At 41.3% G+C, this 17,689-nt stretch overlaps 1 protein-coding gene across 6 annotated transcripts in view; it reads left to right on the top strand.

The window, feature by feature from the left end:
* The first annotated feature begins 2,200 nt into the window (after positions 1-2,200).
* CEP192 (centrosomal protein 192) overlaps positions 2,201-17,689 on the top strand; it is a 74,248-nt gene continuing 58,759 nt past the window's right edge. For 2 of the 6 annotated variants that reach the window (XM_068932117.1, XM_068932113.1), the window contains exons 1-8: positions 2,420-2,578; positions 3,265-3,504; positions 4,357-4,482; positions 6,675-6,829; positions 8,356-8,402; positions 9,924-10,056; positions 14,676-14,830; positions 17,293-17,433. In XM_068932117.1, coding sequence (XP_068788218.1) covers positions 3,335-3,504; positions 4,357-4,482; positions 6,675-6,829; positions 8,356-8,402; positions 9,924-10,056; positions 14,676-14,830; positions 17,293-17,433 — 927 coding nt within the window. In that variant the 5' untranslated portion in view covers positions 2,420-2,578; positions 3,265-3,334. Of the gene's footprint in view, positions 2,258-2,280; positions 2,367-2,419; positions 2,579-2,624; positions 2,832-3,264; positions 3,505-4,356; positions 4,483-6,674; positions 6,830-8,355; positions 8,403-9,923; positions 10,057-14,675; positions 14,831-17,292; positions 17,434-17,689 lie in introns of those variants that run through there. The other 4 variants (XM_068932116.1, XM_068932112.1, XM_068932114.1 and 1 more) reach the window with 3 other exon arrangements.

Raw genomic sequence — 17,689 nt, 5'->3', positions numbered from 1 at the left:
ATCAAGAAGTTATGTTTATGGAACCATGCCAACCTTTGTATGGTAAACAGCAGCAGAGATGTTACGTGATTTTAAACTTTACTTTTTAATGTGGGTAGGAAGTGGGAATTTAGAGGTGTCTATAACAGTATTACTCTGGGGGGAGTGGGTCATGTACAAAAAATTGAGATCCACATTATTATGCTGGAATTGATTCCTACAATAGAAGAAATGTTTCTGTATGTACAAACAGCAAAATATACTTCTGAAGGGTTAGCTGTTTCCAGAATCTTACCCTTAAAAGGTTCCCCCCCCCCCCACCAATGCAGCAATTAATTTTTTCCTTACTGTGGTTCTAATTGTATCAGGGAAAAAATAGGGCTCCTTCCCAAGAAGTTATCAAAAAAGCATGGTGCTTTTGTCTATATGCATTGCTGTTTCCCTATGTTGAAAGTTTATACTATGTTAGATATGCCTCAGTTACTGCACTGTAACAAAAAATGGTGTAAAATATATTCAAAGAGAATTCTCATCCTTGATAAGCAAGGGAAAGTTTTCTAAGGTAAAATTTTGTCAGCTTTTAAAAAAAAAAATTGCTTCAGTTGTTATGGAGCCCAGAATAACCACTTACAGTAGCTGCCAAGTAATGGCAATTGCTTGCGGCTTCTAATGTATTTGGTTCTAACTAATTCAACATGCTCGCGTTATTTTCCTCTAGGCTGAACATGTATTATTAGATATACTGACTAATTCCAGTCACACTTCTTACTAATGGAAACATTCTATTTCGCATTCAGTGCAAATGAGTCACGTTTCCAAAGGACTGGCCAAGTGCTTCGACTTCAACAGCTGACCTCTAGTATTTTTATGTGCCTGATAGTAGCTTTTTTCCCGTCTGCTCTTCTGCATTGATATCTCTCCAAAGTAGGCCCTTTTACTTCGGGTCCTTGACTGTCCAACTCCACTTTCGCAAACTCATGCTTCCCTCCTTACAAATCTCTTACTCCCATGAGTCCAGTTTATGGAGGTCCTGGGCCCGTGAACATAAAGAGATGAACCTCTAGGAGGAATGAATGATAAAAGTTACAGAAGGACTTAAGAGAGGGAGCATTACAACATGTACATACAGTATTTTAAATTTATCCAGCAGTTGTTAAAGCTGTTGTCCCTTCTGTTTTTCTTCTGAAAGATATACTTTATCCCATATATTGTTGATCCCCTTGGAGCATATCTCACCTTGAACTTCCAAGACTGTTTCTCCCTTGTCAGTTCTAGGGCCTTGTTGCTTTACCATAGTAACCATTTAGGAGGTTTCTGTTGCTGTTTTTTTTTAAACACAATGCGACTTTCAAATCATATTAAACGTGATTTTCTTTTACTCTGTTCTTTTGCCTATAGAAGTGTCTTGTAGGAACGGCCGTCCTAGAGTAACGCTACGTTCATATACCTTGTTTTCAGGGTGCCCACTGGCTTCCAATACTCCGAAGAATGTTACATTTATGCTTCAAAATTGAAATAAAATTCTGCATGTACTATATTGTGCATTGCCCAACCTCATGTAAATAAAGTGACTCATATAGCAATAGTACGTCAGACAAAATGACCGTAATGAACCATATAAATAAATCTGACTAAAGTGCTTCCATTGTATATGGTTGTCTCCTGGCACAGGACTGCAGGGAACACAGCGGCTGATGAGCCAAGACTTGTAACACATCTGAACGGCAACGTGGTGACTTTGGGGCCGCAGCCTCTCCTCTGAAAGACCCCGAGCTACTCACCGATATGGGTTTCAAACATCACCAGTCTGCAATGAAATATCTAAAATAACCAATTTCATCATTTCCTTCTAAAACCTTAAGGCAGTGCTAACGCAAAACTCGCTCTCTCCGGGTCGACTCTTTTTTTTCCCCCAGCGCCCTCCGCCCGCAGTGGCAGAGGAGCCGCCCGAGCCCGCACAGCCTAGCCGCCACACAGCCCGCCGCCGCCGCTTTTAACGGGCCTAACGGACGGCCCCCACTCGGCAGAGCGGGCACAGAACGTGGTGGGGGGGGGAAACTCAGCTACGCCACGCGCCCCTCGCCCAATCAGCAGCCCTCCCTCCTCCCCCCCCCCAAACTTTTTCTTTCTGGGGCGCCCTAGCGGCCAATCGCCAGCTCTCGCTCCCTTCTTCTGGTGTGCCGCAGACGAGCGCGCCTCCTTATTGGCTGGCCGCGGGGCGGGGTGTAGGGCGGGCGGGAGAAGCTCGCCCGCGCGCGGGCTCGGTCAAGTTTGAGAGGTGAGCGCGCCGCCGCGCACGCGCTCGGTGCTGCGGGCTGGGCCTCGCGCTCGGGGCGGCGTGTGGGGCGGGCGGGCGGACGGGGGCGGCTGTGTCGGCCGCGGGCCAGGTGAGGTGGCGGGGCCCGGCCGGCGGGGGGCGCTGCGGGGCGGGGCGGGGCGCGCGCCCCGGGGGCGGGGGCAGTCGGTGCGGAGCCGAGCGGCGAGGAGCGGCGCGTGAGGAAGGAGCGGCGGTTTGAAGTTTTGGCGGTTGGGCCGCCGCCGCCGGGTGAGGGCGGCCGGTCTTGGCTGCTGCCGCCTTCCCCCCTCGGTTTCCCTTCAGGCGAGTAGTGGCTCGGTCCTTCCTGCCGCCGTGCGGTCGGGGCTTTCGGGGGCGGGGAGCGTCAGGCTGGTCCCTTCCCTTCTGGGGAGGAAGGGATCGCTCGCTTCGCGCTTCCTCCTCGGCCCGGCCCCTGGGGTGGAGGCTGTCGGCGGCGACAGGGTAGCAGCCGCTTGCCCCAGCGGAGCCGCCCCGCCGCCCCGGGGCGAGGCGGGCCCCGTGTCGTTCGCAGGGGTCTGTACGGGGTCATGAAGAGGTAGGGCCGGGGTCTGCCGCGCTGACATCAGCGGCGCAGGCTGTAGTCAGCCAAGTAGTGGCTCGAGATAAATCGCGTTATGTCGTTTGTAACACCCCCTCCCCCAGGTGTTTTGCTGCTGTAGAAATGGAGGAAGGCTGTCTTGATCCAAAGAGCTTTACAGGCTAAATATAGGTTGGCACCTCTTGCAGCGTTAGTGCTCTGACTTACAGTAGTGCTGCTCTTTTTAGAAAGTCCAAGGGGTTCATAAAACTTTGTGTGCTGCGCAGAAGGCTGGGTGAGGGGGAAGTCTGGGAATAGTTTCTAAACACGTTTGTAGATGAAGTGGGCTGATTGCCAAAGGATATTGGCTGCTGTGTAAGGATGCTTTAGTTTTGAGCGCAATACTTATGTGATTTATGCAACTGTATAGTTGTTTTGTTCTTATTTTCAGATGCTTCTGGACTACGTCTGATTCTGTTGCCAAGCAAGGTGTTACTTTAAACAGCTTAATATTGTGTAGGATGATGGAAGACTTCAGAAATATTGCTGATGAGACGTTTCCAAGTTTCTTGGGCAATTCACTGAGTAGCAGTACAAGTGTAATTTTTGAAAACGTCACGATTTCCTCAAACCCTGGCTTACCTGTTGCAGCTTCAACTGTTGCCAAGAGTAAAATGGGCTGTGACAACAGGTGAGATTATCAATTAAAACCACTTAATAAAATAAAAAAGTTGAATTGTAAGAAAACACCATCCAACCTTGGGGGGATTTTTTTTGACATTTTACTTGGTAGATGATAAAGCTGTTCAATAATCAATAGCATGGAATGATTGTGTTAGCAGTGAAAAATCTTGGTTAAACTCATGCCTGTCATAAAATACTTTAAATTTAGTCATTTACCCTATAAAAGGGTATTTCACTTTTTAGATTGAAAAGATAATGATGAAAAGTTTCTTTTAGCTCAAATTTTAAGAGTTTGTTTTACTCAAGATTGAGCTCTTTTAGGGAATGATGTATTTTTTTTACATGTTAGTTTTCTGTTCGGTTAACTAAATCTGACACATTTTAGAAAATATACTGTAAGAACTAGTATTTTATGGATACCAGTTAAAATTAAAAATTTAAAATTATAGTTTATAATGATTTACTCAACCGACAATAGAACAAAGAGTAACGCTTAGAAACCTGTGGTCACTTTTACTGCTTTCCCATATGATTTAGCAAGAAGTAAGATGAGGCTCTTATGCCGTGTCTTTCCAGAGCTGAGTATTCCAGATGGGACAGAATCTTGCCAAATCAAAGCAATAACCACTAACAATGAGGTATTTCCTTAAAGAATTTTGGACAATTGAAGAAGATCCTTTGGGTGCATATGTACACCTGTAAAAACAGATGTGTTAAAAAAGGCTAAAAATATTCAAATAATGGAATATAGAGGAGAGATGTGACTGTCGAGATGATTTTTTTGGTCAAGTCTTTGAAAAACAGGAGAGGTATATGTTAAAACAGTTGTGTGATGCATGTTCCCTCCCTGCCCTTACAGGCTTTCTGATGTCCAGGCATCTTATTTAGAAGAAGGCAGATGTTCACTTCCATCAGGATCTTCTCATAGTAGTCAGTCTAATCCAGAGCCAATGGGGAGATTTGCCCTCAATTTTCACAATGACATGTAAGTGACATTATCTCAGCCTTCTGAGAAGAAAATTGAGACGACAGCTAAAGCTAATTCTATCCTAAAATGCACATAATGGCAGATAGGATGCAGCCATATATGTACTATCGGCTAATGGTGTGATACTTCAGAATTTAGAAAATAACCTTGGCAGCCATAAGAGCCAGGTTTTGGGTCTTACGCAATAATATTTTTTCCCCCCATCCCAGTCGCATTCTCTTCAGATGCTATTTACTGCTGTGTAGGCAGTATATGTGTTCTAACAGCAGCAGCAGTCATGATCTTATCCCTTGTCGTGCCCTATGGAGATACTGCTGTGAGAGGAAACAGATGAGAAGAAAGTTGTTGACCAACACACAAAACTGGAGGGCCGCTGGGAGTGGCTGCCTATCTCAGTAGCAGCTTCCACTACTGTCCTTTTTGTGACAGTAATTAGAGAGCTCAGCTGTGCATTATTAGCTAAGCCTCTTGGCTTATGGTGTTTTGGCTGCTTAGGCATTTTTTACTACCAAAACAACTATTCCGTATTTTCCAAGGAGATGGTAGCAGGCTACCTGGAAACATCCTGTGGGATGTTGCCACTTAGGCTGTGCAGCCGTAAACGATCAGAGTTTCTGTTTAATTGACTGAATGGACTTCACATGCACGTGATAAAAATAAACCTTTAGAACTGATCTATAAAAAAAATCTATAAAGATGTACTGTTCCTTTGTCCCATTAATAAAAAATTCCTAAGTTTCCCCACAGCAAAAAAACAGCACTTGGGGGGGGGGGGAAACCCCCACAGCATTTTAAGTTTATTAATCACTTCCTCTTACGAATAAGCATATGAAAAAATTGTGATGTTTGCAAAACAAGCAAACAGCCTTCCCTCCCTGCAAAAAAGCGTAACTGCATTATTATGACACCAAGTAAAAAAACATTTTACTGTGAGCTGTTGTAGATATGTGAGCAGCGCTGTAACCAGAATTAAAAAAAAAAGAAAAAAGAAAAAAAAAAAGAAAATACATGCCTCCTTGTGATTGCTAAAGTTGAATTCTGGCTTATGTAAGCCTGGCTTATATTTATTTAGTTTACATTAATTTTAGATTAAGCTGATGTTTCTGGTTCGTGTCATATATATGAATAATGGTTTCCACAGATTTAAACTTGTTTCAGTTAAGTATCATGCTGTTTGCATACAGAATGGAACATGCATTTCTACTAACTTTAGCGTGCTTGTAATCTCAGTGTTTGCTATTTCTTAGAAAATAACTAGGGTGTGTTGTTATGTAGGGACCAAACCAATGAAGCAACTTACAGCATTGCTGGTGGTAGAAATGCTGGAAGCTGTTGTATAGGCTATTCTAAACAAAATCAACTCTGTTCTTATTGTGGTAAAAGCAGCAATATGAACCTTCTCACTGATAAAAATGGATTACAAGTAGGCTGTCCGTAACCAAAGAATATAAGATTTAAAAGAATGAGTCAGCTTCTTGAATGTACTTCAGTAAGAAAATATGAAAAATGGAATAATGACGTTTTAGATCTTTAGCTCTATAAAGAAAACTATTTGAACTCTTGAAATATTAAAGCAAAAGTATGGTTCCGTTTACTCATTGTGGAAATTTTAACATCTTATATGGTTAGCCTGGCTGTGTGGAAGTTCTACAAAACCAGAAATGAGATATAACTTCATTTCCTGCAGAATTACAATAATTGATATTTAACAAAACTATGCAGAATTTTAATAAGTCGTGTTCTTTATGATTTAGGCATGGGGGAGTTTTGGGCTTATGAAAATCTTGTCTAGTGTTTATGTGACTAACTCTCCATTGGATTATGGGACGCATCCAGCGTAAACGCCTTACACTTGTTCTCCCTATTTGCAAAAAAGTAAGGGAAAGGAACAAGCAGAGAAAAGTAGAGGGGCAACGACACAGTTAGCAAAGTTACCTTAAGCCAGTGTTTCTATGGAACACTTCAGGTTGTGAATCTGCAGCCCTGTCAATCTTGATAATTATTCCTTTATTATAAAGTGGCAGGTAACGGGTCTAGAGAATCTATGCTGATCAGAACGGTGGAACTTCTAGAGACAAAGGCGTTAAAATTGGAGAATTTATCGAATTTTTCTGTTGAGAGATGTTATATGCTAATGTCGATTATATATCTTACCAAGCAATTTTTCATTGAAATCATTCTCTTACCAGGGAAGTTGTTACACAAATTAAAGAGCCTCAGCCTACTTCGGTTACTCTGAAAGAGTCCCACTCAGTGTGTGGAGAGGAAGACCAGAATGTCATGGAGCATTCAAATCACAGTCAAGATACCTTGCTTGAGGTATTGCCACTGGAACGAATGGAAGGTATTAAATTTTGGAAAAAATCATATACTTATCCTCAGTGTAATCAGCTTCTTGTGCTTCAAATGTCCTCTCTTGTCCCTTTCAGTGTTTTGTGGCATAGTGTAAATGAGTTTTGAAAAATAACCTCTTAATTTGTAGGAACTGAAAACTAACATAGCTTGTAGTTGATATTAGGTTCTCTAGATTTGTCCCCAAAGTACAAAACTAGACAAGAAGCTGGTAAAAATCATATTTGCTGTGAAATATCTTAACTAGAATGCTAGTAGGACTCTGAACTAATTTCAGGAACTTTACTCGCGAGATAGCGTATGTAAGTTGTTTTCAACCCCTTCTCTTTCTGTAGGTGAAGTCTCCAAGATTATATTTTAACTGATGTCTCTTTTCCTGTCCTGTTCTGATGGGTAATACGTGGTCTTTATTTCTAGCTGTAGAAGCTAGAAAATCGTATTTTTGTAGTGTGACGATGCATAAGAAAGTAGTTTGGAATACTTGCTGTTAAAATTGCGTGTTTTTCAAACATGTGTAGAGTGGTGGAAGCAAAATACTATACTGTAACGTCTTTTAAAAGCATGGCTATTTAACATTAAACTTGTTTGTTATTTTCTAATCCTGCGATTAGATTCCACCGCGTCCTTAAAATTCAGTAAATACATTTAGTAAATATATACTTCTAGTCACTACCACACTCAAACCTGTGTAAAATATTTGTATAGGATTTCCTGAGGTAAATATTAATAATAATTTAATAAAGAACACTTTACGTTAGAAAGGAGTATATTTTGTAACATAAACGGGCCCTCATAAAACACATTTCTTCTATCAGTGAAGTGTTGACTTTAGTTGTTTATTTTTGTAATCTTGAGGAAGTAGCAGTATCTGTGGCAATAAAAATCTTGACATGTTGGAAAACTGGGGCTCTCTGGTGTTTGTACTTGATAATGTCCAATGGCATTTAGTTACCCAGTTTTAACTTGTAGTTCATTTGAGGCTTAAGGTTGCAGTTTGGAGTCTGCTTTTTATTCCTACCCGTGACTTAAGGATTAGGAATCTTTTTTGCTAAAATCTGTATGTGCCTGTCTGAAACGTTCTGCGCCTAATGGGACTTGCAATTTGATTATGGATGGATAGATTAAAAAGAAAAGTAGAAGCTGCTTGAAAGTGATCAAAAAAAGAATTGTCACGGTAGATGAAATGTAACAGTGGGGCATAGTGTTTGTTCCTAATCCTACTTCTGCTGCTGCAGCAGCCTGGGATTCTATTCTTTTCTTTTCACTGCCTTACAGAAGTAATTATGGCAGTGATTGTCAAGTGTGATTGATTTATTTTTAATACAGTGCCAGTCCTGAGGAAGCCCTGCCTTTTTAATAACTTTGAGATACTTTTGGTCGTTGTCGGGGTTATTTTTATGTGTATTACAAGATCTGCTCCAGGAGGCTCAGTCTGCTCTTCTTTTACGGGATAACTAGCACTTAGTAGTATAGCATAACATAATAAAATACTGATTACACTACATTCTTTTCTTCCAGATTTGTCAGCTGGAATACATTTTCCTCCAGGCGGTAAGAATAACAAGGTAAAAACTTCTCTAAACACAGGGAAAGTTTTCCTAACAGTAATCTTATGCTAGAATTGCCTCTGGGAGAGGAGGAGGGAAATTGAACTGTTTGTTGTTTTATGTCATGTATTCATTAAGTTTATTACAGTGCTAGCATGCTGAGTGTGTCATGCCTCACTCTCTGCCTCCTTTTCCCAGATCACTTAATGTAGTTATCACCATGGGAGCATGACTCCACCTGAGTCACCGTTTTCTGTGTTGTGAAAATTGTTGTTTACTCTTATCTTTTGTTTGCTGTCTTTTCATCCTTTATCTATGTAAGGACCTTACTTCCTATTTCAATAGTAGTTTAGCTTGATGATGAGCCTTTGCTGAGGAACCTTATTGAATGTTTTTGGAAACTGAGGTAGGCAATATCAACCTGATTTGACTTGCCCCTATACTTGTTAATTGCTTTGAGGAGTAGTAGATTAGGGAGGGGGGACTTCTTCAGTGCCATCAGTATAGAAACTGCGCCGTGTCTAGGATCTCAACTTTCCTGCTGCCTTTCGGTTTGTGATATGTGTGTGTCTCTAGCTCAGAATTAGTGAGTAGCTCCATCAGCTCTTTACAGGTAGGGCTGTGCTTCAGCTGGTTGCATCTAGCATGTTAGAGAAGGTGGCAATGATTGGCACGGAGACAAAAGGCATGCAAGCACCAGAGATGTTATGCCCTTTATAGAATGCAGCCAGAGGCTGTTCAGGTATGTGATCCTTGATGTGTCAGCTAATATTTACTAAATATACTTAGCTTTCTTTCATTTTCCTTTATCTAAGGAACGCAGTGGATAATAAGTAGCAGTTGAATGCTCACAGGCTGCCATTTGAACACCCTAATTTAAGTCTCCAGAAAATACTTACTGTCTACTCCTTTCTGAACGCCTGCTTTTGATAGCTGTCAAAGATAATGTATTTATTGCAAAATAATGTGAGACTAGAACCAAAACGGAGGCTGTATCATGCTGTTCTTTAAAAGTTCATATATATACACACACACCTACAAGATTCAGTATGTACAGTTAAGTAGATTAAGTTGAAATGCTATTTCAGAAGCAGTTTAACATGTTTATTTGAAGAAATTAGAACAAAGGGTTAATTTGGGTGTACAATTTCTGCAGAAGTACAGAAATCTATTGAGAATTGTCCTAGTTTGTACCTTAAGGTGGGATTGCAGCGAAATAAATGGAAGGACTGATTTATTCAAGTGTAAATTCTTAGTGTGATAATTCAGTATTTTAGTTCTGAAATCTGTGCAAGTTTCATATCATTCAGTTGCTTTTTCCCTCTAGCTGTTTTATAATCCCTATATTTCTTTAATGTATCCATTTTGGAAGCTAGATTGAAGACAGGCAAAATCCACTGTAACTAGAATCTTGCTGAGATAAGACAAAAAAAGAGGAGTTTCAGAATATTATCAGCCTCATCAATTGTTTATAAATAAGTGGATTTATGCAATAACTAGTAACTCCTAGAAGCCTTTAAATATGAATGTTTTCCACAGATCGGTCCATTTGAACCTTCTGAAAAGCTGATAGAAGGTGAAATCTTAAGTGAGCACCTTGGCACCAGCCTTTCAAGTTTTTTAGAGAATGAGAAACTCTCATCTCTTGCGAGCTTAGAAGGAGACTCCACTGGTAAGTGTATTTATAAGTTTATAGCTCTCTGTGAGTATTTGACTCTAGAATTCTTGAAGAATATTACTGCCTGCTTGAGAAGGGTATTATTTTACTGAAGTATTTTTTAATGGGATTACACTTAATCAAAAACTTGTATTAGGGAAGCGGACTTGGGCCTGTTCAGGGACCTGCTTGGAAGAATCTCACGGGATAGGGTCCTAGAAAGAAGAGGGTCCGAGAAAGCACGTCGATATTCGAGGACCACCTCCTCCAAGCTCAAGAACGGTCCATTGCGATAAGCAGGAAGTTGAGCAAAGGGGGCAGGAGACCTGCGTGGATGAACAAGATGCTCCTAGCAAAACTTAAACATAAGAAGGAAGTATACAGAAGGTAGAAGCAGGGACAGGTAACCTGGGAGGAATATAAGGATGTTTTCTGAGTATGCAGTGATGGGGCTAGGAAGGCCACGGCCCATCTGGAGTTTAATCTGGCAAGGGATGTCAAGGGCCACAAGAAGGGCTTCTTCAAATACATCATTAACAAAAGGAAGACTAGGGAAAATGTGGGCCTGCTCCTGAATGTAGCAGGTTCCCTGGTGACAAGGGATATAGAAAAAGGCAGAGATCCTGAATACCTCCTTTGCTTTAACTTTCACTAGTAAGACTGGCCCTCAGGACTCCCGGGCCCTGGTGATCCAGGAGAAAGTCTGGAGAAAGGAAGGCTTTCCCTTGGTGGAGGAGGATTGAGGTAACGATCCCTTAAGCAACCTGGACGTACACAAGTCCATGGGCCCTGATGGGGTACACCCATGAGTGCTGAGGGAGCTGGCAGATGTCATTGCAAGGTCAGCCTCAATCATCTTTGAAAGGTCATGGTGATCAGGAGAGGTACCTGAGGACTGGAAGAAAGCCAATGTCACTCCGGGCTTCAAAATGGACAAGAAGGAGGACCCAGGGGACTACAGGCCTGTCAGCCTCACCTTGATCCCTGGAAAGGTGATGGAGCAGCTTATCCTGGATACCCTTTCCAAGCACATGAAAGACGAGAAGGTGATCAGGAGCAGTCAGCATGGATTCACCAAGGGGAAATCAAGCTTAACCAATCGGATAGCCTTCTCTGATGGAATGACTGGCTGGGTAGATGAGGGCAGAGCAGTGGATGTTGTCTCCCTGGACTTTAGCAAGGCTTTTGATGCTGTTTCTCATAACATCCTCAGGGCAAGTTCAGGAAGTGTGGGCTAGATGAGTGGACGGTGAGGTGGATTGAGAACTGGCTGGAGGGAAGAGCTCAGAGGGTTGTGGTGAATGGCGCAGAGTCAAGTTGGAGGCCTGTGGCTAGTGGTGTCCCCCAGGGGTCAGTCCTGGGTCCACTCTTGTTCAATGTATTCATCAATGACCTGGAGGAAGGGACAGAGTGCACCCTCAGCAGGTTTGCTGCTGATACAGAACTGGGAGGAGAGGCTAACACACCAGAAGACTGCTGCCATTCCGAGGGACCTGGACAGGCTGGAGAGGTGGGCGGAGAGGAACCGCTTGAAGATCAACAAAGGCAAGTGCAGGGTCGTGCACCTAGGCAGGAATAATCCCATGCACGAGTACAGGCTGGGGGCTGACCTGCTGGAAAGCAGCTCTGCAGAGAAGGACCTGGGAGTGCTGGTGGACAAGTTGACCATGAGCCAGCAGTGTGCCCTTGTGGCCAAGAAGGCCAAAGGTCTCCTGGGGTGCGTGAGGAAGAGTGTTGCCAGCAGGTGGAGGGAGGTGATCCTGCCCCTCACTACTCAGCCCTGGGGAGGCCTCCCCTGGAGTCCTGTGTCCAGTTCTGGGCTCCCCAGTACAAGAGAGACATGGAGCTCCTGGAGAGAGTCCAGTGAAGGGCTACAAAGATGCTGAAGGGAGTGGAGCATCTCTCCTATGAAGAAAGTCTGCGAGAGCTGGGCCTGTTCAGCCTGGAGAAGAGAAGGCTGAGAGGCGATCTCATCAATGTCTACAAATATCTGAAGGGAGGATATCACGAGGATGAGGCCAGACTCTTTTCAGTTGTGCCCCGCGACAGGACAAGAGGCAGTGGGCAGAAACTGAACCACAGGCAGCTCCATCTGAACCTGAGAAAAAACTTCTTCACTGTGAGGGTGACTGAGCACTGGAAGAGGTTGCCCAGAGAGGTAGTGGAATCTCCTTCCTTGGAGATATTCAAAACCCGCTTGGAGGTGATCCCGGGCGATGTGCTCTAGAGGACCCTGCTTGAGCAAGGAGACTGGACTAGGTGATCTCCGGAGGTTTCTTCCAACCTCAGTCTTCTGTGATTCTGTGATTAGAATTATTAAAGATAGTTAATGTAGTTCATCAGGGGGACTGACTGTTTTAGAATAGTAATACAAGTAACAGGTTATGGAATTTGTTATAGATGATGAGAATGAGAAGTTTAATCTTTGAAAAATTAAACGATTCTCAGTTGTTATTGTGTTTCAAAAATATGGGGAGAAAAGTGAACATTCATGTAATGAAGCGGTAACTCTAGATACAGTTTCAGTTGGAATTAATTGAGCTGAACAGAACTTTTATGATGAAGAACATGTCCACGCAGCGCAGCTGGCAGCTCTTCTACTGGGGGTTTAGTCCAAAGGTCCTTAGGTGCCATGTATGCAGGGTGAGACTCAGGTTTACAAGCACGGATTTAAGTGAAGCTTGAGTTTTGTATAACTAAACAAGAGTTTTGAACTTCCTTGCTTTTACAGTGATTGCTGCTGAAAGATAGACGTGTTCTCATTTATTAATGCAGAAGGAGAGCAATGTATAGGTTTACTGTAGTCTGAGTTCAAGCGAGTTTGCAAGCAGGTAGAGTAACTGGACTTCTCTGTGTCTGTTGCATCTGCAGAAGTAAGGACTTGCTTTTGGAGTCTTTTCTTTCTTGTTGCATAACTTTTAATTTCAATTGTACATTAAGTATATAAAAATGAAGCTATTAGACTGCTGAGTAAAAAATACAGATTATCACACCCCCACCGCCCCCCGAAAAAAAAAGATGAGGTTATCTTAACTTCTTGACTGGGGAGTTAGTAGTCTTTAGCTGCAAATACTTTCCTATTCAGGGTTCCAGTGATGATGAAGCTGATATTTTTATTTTTCCTAGCCAGTGTGCAACTCCTGTTTTATCTTGTAGTTCTGCATTCAGTGTTAATTTGATAGCCAAAGAGTAATGAGCATTTTTAAAATTAAGCAGGAAGTCTCTGGTGTCTGAAGTGAAAGACATTAATCTACCTTATTGGGAGATAGCAGATGATTATTTCAGCTTTGCTAACAAGAAGTCAAGGCAGAGCTAAATGAGATTAAACCACTCAGAACCATGTTGCTGCTAATTTGAGTTTAAACTGTAGGTTTTCGTCTACCATTCAGGTAACTGAATAATCCTTCTATAATTTTTAAAGCACTCTGTGGATGTTTGTTTTAAGGATAAGTATTAGCCCTCTTATAGACTGAAGAAATTTAGCCTGCTGCAATCCCTCTGCCTCTTCCAGTATCGTACATGAAAACAGAGCTATGATTCATATTTTTCATCTATTGACTCAAGTATAACACGTCTAGATCACCTTGCTGTAATGTCAAAGTTGCTGAGCATCCATAGTTCACAGTTGGCTTACGTTTCTTTTCACTGAAAGATGGGAACTTGATGTTTCTGTAAATTGGGGTCTAGTCTTACAGGGCACCAAACAAAATCCAGAAATGCAAAAATAATGATGACTTCACGTATACTTTTCTGTACGTTCTTGGCATTGTGTAAACTTCCTTGGCAGAAGGAAATACTGAGAAAGGTTGAGAATGATATTTTATTGGCAGAAGAGTTGACACACGCAATCCAAAGGCAAAATCTTTGGAGAACTCTTGTCACCAGCAGCCTGTTTCTTAAATCGTGCAGAAGATGAAATCTACCTATGAGTTAATAAATACAGGACCTGTTTGAGTATACTGGTTTTTATAAAGAAAAATACAAGCAGGGCTATTTTCTAGCATTGAAAGAGTGAAAAATAAAGATGTTAGATTTCCTCTTGAAATGTATTTTACAACGGCTATAAGAGTGCTTTTAATCATACCTTAAAAAGCTGACCTATGCTTAGTTCTAAAACAAAACAAAACCTGAACTACTTCCCCTCCCAATCAAAAAACAACCTTAAAATGACAAAAATATGTATTGGTAAACTTTTCACTTAATAAATAACAATAGTACTAGTCTTAATAATAGCACGTAACGCTTTTTTATCATTGAAACAAGACTATGCTAAAATCACTGTCAGTATCGTTTCAAAAATGGTACTATAGTTTACTCTTTGGTGAATATGTATATGATTTGCTGGCTGGAATGTAGTGGAATATGTATTATGAGAAGAAGATGAGTCACTTGATAACCTGGCAGTTAAGATGCTGGCATCTTATTTTGCTGCATACCACGAGTCACAGAGTAAAAGTCAATTACGTATTTCTGTGCCCAATTATTTTGAGGGAAAATAGGATAATGCTGCTCTGACTATGTGTGTGTGTGTGTGGTATGAGGATCAATACATTAAAGACTGTGGAGTTGCTGTGACAGAAGCATTATAAAATATCTTTGAAGGATGCATGGAATTTTTTCTTCTATTTTGATAGATGATGATATTGATGATGAAGAGTTCTTTGACAACCAGCTAGAAGCCTATTTTGAGCAACTGGTACCACGAGAGATGACAAGAGGAGACACCGACATGCAGGAACTCTCAGAATGCTGTACAGCGCTGAAGCTTTCTGAAAATGGTTTACTTCAAGTAGGTTTCAAGTGAAGTTCAAAGCTCAGCATGCCTAATGTTTCTTCAGTATGGTGGGGTATACTGAGAGTTCTTTGCCAGAGTGAACACTTCCTTTTCTGACAAACCCAAATACCCAGTTGGAGAATAGCCTCTACAGCAAAGGATTTTTTCTTTAGGAGCAAATATAGCTTGAAAATAGAATCAAAGCAGTTTGATTAGGATTTTGATGTGTATTCCCCTCTCTCAGGTTTTCTCTGGGGGGAAAAAAAAAAGAAACAGATTAGTCTTTTTTTTTTTTATTTTCTCTTTTTTGTAGTGCAGATCTAGCAGCTGATACATCTGTTTGTCACATAAGTTCCTGCTGTTTATGGAACAGTTGGTTAAGTAGCTGCCTGTCCCAAGAGACTTTAGTCTTGGAGGTTTCCAGCAAAGCTGAGGAGTGTTGTGTTATTCAAGTCTCTGTCTGAGTTTGCTATTGCTCTCTACCCTCACTTGCCACACTCACCTTTCTCCTGTACATAGCCTTCTCCTTTCTACTGTTAAGCAGTTCTGGTAGAGGATTTTGTGCAGGTCAGTTCTGTTACTTTATCTTGCAATGGAAAAAAATCCCCAAACCATTAAGATTTGTCTTCTCTGGGATGATGGAGGCTTATCCTTAAGAGAAAAACCTGTAATAACTAATGTAGCATCAGTAGTCATTTCTGAAGATGGACTTTTTAGTGGATTACTTAAGTTTGTATTTCCTAATTCATATTACAAAAAGTATATTTTTAGGTAAAAATTTTCCACCTCTAAGCTGTGGGATAGTTTGCTATAAAGAAAAGGAATAAAGTCCTGAGCAGCACATTAGTCAAGTATGCATATTAATGTGTGATACTGAGTTGTATTAGCTTCACCTTTCAGAGTAACACTGAAGGACAATGTACATCAGCCCTTGCTGTAGTTAGAGCTAGACTCTCCACTTGACAAGTTTAATGTGTACTGAAGTTCCATGTACCCTTTCTGGATTGCTTTTTAGAGTTTCTTGTATGCTACTCTGATCGTATTGCACCTTTGCGGTATTCTCTGGAACATTTTAAAGTATGAATATTTATTCTAACATTACTTCCTTTCCTAACTTTCCAGTGGTTATTTCTAGTACTACTGGTGAGATGTAGATAAGTATTTGGAATCCTGTCAAGTACCCTAAAGGAAAAAGGTATATATCGTCTGTAGCTAAGCGGAAGCCTGTACTGATACCATAGTCTTGTGAAGACAGGATTTGATTTTCATTAACAGCCTCGAAATGCAGAGAATCCCTGATGAGGGTTAGCTCTCCATAAAAGGTTGTATAATATCCATGAAATGCTTGGTTTATCCCCTTTTCTTCCCCTCCCCCACCCCCCAACTCAACAAGCTGGTCAGCTGAAGGGAAGCTAATGCCTTTTTTTGATCTTACTTGTAAGTTGCTTATAATTTCCAGGAGGGAGTTGGACATATTGTCTCTGTAGTAACTGCTTAATTTGAAACTGATGCTTTCTGAGAGAGTACTAGCAATAGTTTTGACTTGTTGCTGTTCTTATTTAGAATTGCAGTTTCAACTACAACAATGTTCCAAGGACAGAACAGAGCTTTCTTTCAAGGCGGCAATTAAACTTGTTGAAAACAATCTACTCACTTTTGACAAAGGATTCTGTTTTATTTTTCATTTATGTAAAATATTAAGACAACACTAGCACTAATGTTTGCTTATTAATTTTTTTAACCGTACAGCTAGGCCAGAATGGGAAAATGTGATGGATTTAAACCTTTAGACCAACTGTAGCTTCTGAAACTAGTATCATAAAATTGATTATTGCTTAAAAATAACTGTGGCAAATAGTAAAGATTATAATTCTGTTAAGAAGGTGTTACCTGACAAATGCAGGAAATCTCCAGCTGACACTGGCATTCCCAAGCAGTGGGAGATGGTATGTTAATGCCTGTAACAGTCTGCACAGGCTACCAGTTGCTGGATCAGTCTTCTGTGCAGTAGCTGCTTGTGTTGGAGCAGTCATTTGGTCTGTAGGCCTGCACATTAGGAAAGGAGCAGGTGACTGTTGGAGACCATGCGACTATCGAGAAGAGTGAGAACAGCAGAGTGTAAAGGTTTGCTCACGTCTTCTCTACTTGTGTGGTGAGATGTTCATGCTTCGCTGCCGTTGTAGATGGGCAGTGGGGTAGGCACAACAGGTTCCGAACTGGAGTTGGAACCCTTGTCTGCTAGGGTGTTCCAGGCGACTGAAGGGGAGCAAGGGTAGTAGGGGATAGGAATCGCCAGAAATTGTTGCCCTCGTCGGTGGTGCTAGCGGCTATAGTTGCCATTGGCAATGGCAAATGAGCAAACTAAGTTTGATAAACTCTTTACTGGCGAATATTTTAACGTTGTAAAGAAATTCTTAAACTGCGATTGCTTTTATTAAATGCATCTGTTGTATGGAATTTAAATCTTAATTTTTTAGGAGAACTTTCAGGTTCCTGGCACATACCAGGCTGTGACAGGAGGAGACTCTGGCACTGCTAGTGATGAAGATTCACAAAAACAAGGGATAACTGGATGTCCTGTCCAAAGAGAAATGCTGCCGAGAGCAGTACGGCCACTGGTACAGAATTTTCATTTAAGTTTCTATTTATCATATCCAGAGTAAGATGATATTGAAAGATGGGAGTTAATTTGAAAGTTTGCTACTTGTTGAAGTAACAACCTAAATTTTCTTTGCAAAAAATAATAATACCACTTTGTTTTTAGATAAAATTTTCAAACATAGCTAACTTGGACTATTGTGTACTTGTAATTATTAAAATAAACAGTTAGAAATTGCAAAACTTCTGACACTTTTTTTTTTTTGGTCATTGTTT

The sequence above is a fragment of the Struthio camelus genome, chromosome 2, assembly GCF_040807025.1.
Source record: "Struthio camelus isolate bStrCam1 chromosome 2, bStrCam1.hap1, whole genome shotgun sequence".
NCBI lineage: Eukaryota > Metazoa > Chordata > Aves > Struthioniformes > Struthionidae > Struthio > Struthio camelus.
The sequence above is the reverse complement of the archived record's forward strand: the minus strand, read 5'-3'. Positions and strand labels throughout refer to the sequence as shown.